This window comes from Plectropomus leopardus, unplaced genomic scaffold (genome assembly GCF_008729295.1).
Source record: "Plectropomus leopardus isolate mb unplaced genomic scaffold, YSFRI_Pleo_2.0 unplaced_scaffold29271, whole genome shotgun sequence".
Lineage (NCBI taxonomy): Eukaryota > Metazoa > Chordata > Actinopteri > Perciformes > Serranidae > Plectropomus > Plectropomus leopardus.
In genome coordinates, this window is record NW_024631903.1 from 1 (window position 1) to 2,810 (window position 2,810).

General features: G+C 43.8%; 1 protein-coding gene across 1 annotated transcript; it reads right to left on the reverse strand.

The window, feature by feature from the left end:
- Window positions 1–5: 5 nt before the first annotated feature.
- Window positions 6–2,807, reverse strand: LOC121938367 (NLR family CARD domain-containing protein 3-like; the record flags this gene model as incomplete). Its single annotated transcript, XM_042481624.1, has 3 exons — window positions 6–165; window positions 312–479; window positions 988–2,807. Coding segments are annotated over 3 exons (2,148 nt in total), but the record flags the coding sequence as incomplete, so codon positions are not given.
- Between the last annotated feature and the right edge of the window lie 3 nt (window positions 2,808–2,810).

Genomic DNA, 2,810 nt, shown 5'->3' on the forward strand with positions numbered 1-2,810 from the left:
ACAGTGAGGTTTTCCATGTCCCTCTGTAAACAGGACAGCAGCGCCATCCCCTGTTGTCCTGGATAATTGTAACTCAGATCCAGCTCCTTCAGGTGCGCAGGGTTGAACCTCAGAGCTGTAGCCAAATAGCCACAGCCAATCTCTGTGACTCCACAGAACGGAAGCCTGAAATTTAAAAGAAAAACTAATTAATTGTCACTCGCACAATTCAATAGAAAATGTTATTCAGTAGATTAGAACTGGCCATGTGTTATGTTTGTTTCAGCTTCCTGTCTGTCATTGATAGCCTTCCTCATCACTCTTCTACAAACCTCAGTTTTTCCAGCTGACATGTTGGACTTGCCAGTCCAGCAGACAGAAGTTTTACTCCAGAGTCTTGCAGATCATTATCACTCAGGTCCAACTCTTTCAGACATGAATTGCTTAGAACTGCTCCAAGTGCTTTGCAGCTTTTGTTTGTGAGGTTGCATTCTTTAAGCCTTAAAAAAAAAACAAATCAAAACATTAGCATCACATGGAAAACACTAGATGGCACAAGCTTCTCGATGTCAGATTTAATTTCAGTATTTTCAAATTTCATTCAATGGTCCAACTGTTATCCCAGAGCTCAAAAGCTCAAACTGGCTGGAGAGAAGATGGGAGCTATCTGCTAAGATACTCCTCATTTCCACAGCAGAGGTTATGCTAAAAATGGGTAATTTGCCTGTTTTTTTTTTTTGTACAGTGAATGAGTGGTTGTGTCATGTAAATGATCCTTCTATATGATATCTGGTGTCAAAATAATATGAAAATTGGTCTGTTTTGTCTTTGTATCTTGTCTGATTCACAAGTTAAGAAAACTGGCATTTTTTGCTATTTGTGTGCAAATCAATTTAAGATGGTTGCCAAATGAACCCCACAGACCATTAGCTTACCTTGGCAACAAGGCAGATTCTTTTTTTCATGCAAGAATAGACAGACAAACATGATCAATTTTTCTCTACTCACAAGGCTACTTTGGATTCTTTGATCACTGGTAACATCTTCTCAAGACCCTCCTCTGACCTTGAATATTTCCTCAAGTCGAACTCATCGAACTCGTCCTTCGAGGTCAACAATGCAAAGACCAGAGCAGACCATTGTAAAGGTGACAGTTGTGTCTCTGACAAACTACCAGAGCTCAGGTAGTTCTGGATTTCCTCCAAAAGAGACTGATCGTTCAGCTCACTGAGGCAGTGGAAGAGATTGATGCATCTTTCTGTGGAGGGATTTTGTCTGATCTTCTCCTTGATGTACTCAGCAATATCCTCATTTCTTGGTGATCTGCTCTTCATTGTGGTCAGAACTCTCTTCAACAAAGTCTGATTGGATGTCTGTGAGAGGCCGAGAAGGAAACGCAGGAAAAGATCCAGATGTCCGTTCTCACTCTGCCAGGCCTTATCCACTGCACTCTTGAGAAGGTCGTTCATGTCGCTGGGAGCCTCCTGGACAGTGATGGTTTCTTGTTGTTCCAGCAGGTTCTGGTTGAAGTAGATGAATCTGTGCAAAATGTACATGGCAGCAAAAAACTCTTGAATGCTGAGATGCACAAAGCAGTAGACCCTCTCCAGATGTAATCCGAAATCGTTGTTCGAGATCTCCGTGAACACTCCTGAATATATTGCCGCATCAGTGATGCTGATGTTGTACTCACTCAGTTCATTTTCATAGAAGATCATGTTGCCCTTCATCAGGTGCTCGTAGGCCAGTTTTCCAAGCTTCAGGATCATCTCTTCATCGATTTTCATCTGGGACTGTGTTTCAGATGCTACTTGTCCTGCTGAGTACTTTTGCGTTCTGATCAAGGAGTTGTATACCAGGAAATACGTGTACATTTGTGTCAGAGTCTTGGGCATTTCTCCTGTGATTGCATCCACCTCTGTTCTCTTTTCTGTATCTTCTAAGATCCTCTGCAGAACGGTGGCAGACATCCAGCTGAACACTGGTATGTGACACATGATATGGAGGCTCCTGGTTGACTTGACATGTGAGATGACTCTTTCAGCCATGTCTTGATCGGGGATTTTTTTCCTGAAGTACTCTTCTTTCTGGGGGTCGTTGAACCCTCGTATCTCTGTCACACGGTCAACGAGATCAACAGGAATGCGATTTGCAGCTGCAGGCCTGGAGGTAATCCAGATGAGTGCAGAGGGCAGCAGGTTCCCCTGGATGAGATTTGTCAGTAGTGCATCCACTGAAGCCTGCTCTGAGGCACTGCGGCAGCGCTCGTTGCGGTCAAAGTCCAGAGGAAGCCGACATTCATCCAACCCATCAAATATCAGCACAAGCTTGTATTTGCCAAAATCCGAAATTCCTGATTCTTTTGCCTCTATGAGAAAATTATAAAGAAGCTGTGTCAGTGTGAAGTCGCGCTCCTTCATCAGATTCAGCTCCCGAAATGGAAGATTAATTAGGAGTTGGACATCCTGGTTAACTCTTCCCTCTGCCCATTCCAGATTAAATTTATGCACAGAGATCGTTTTTCCAATGCCAGCGATTCCTTGAGTCAGCACGGTTCTGATGAATCTGTCTTGTCCGAGCTGAGGCTGAAAGATGTCTTCACATTTGATAGGCTTCTCTTCTGTCGCTCGCCTCCTGGTTGCAGTCTCGATCTGCCTGACCTCATGTTCATTATTAACAGTCCCACTGACTCCCTCTGTGATGTAGAGCTCAGTGTACACCTTGTTGAGAAGTGTCTGGGTCCCGTGCTGTGCCACTCCCTCATAAATGTATTCAAACTTCTTCAGTCTGTGTCGGAGTTTGCGCTGGCAGACATCAAGCTCACCATAAAT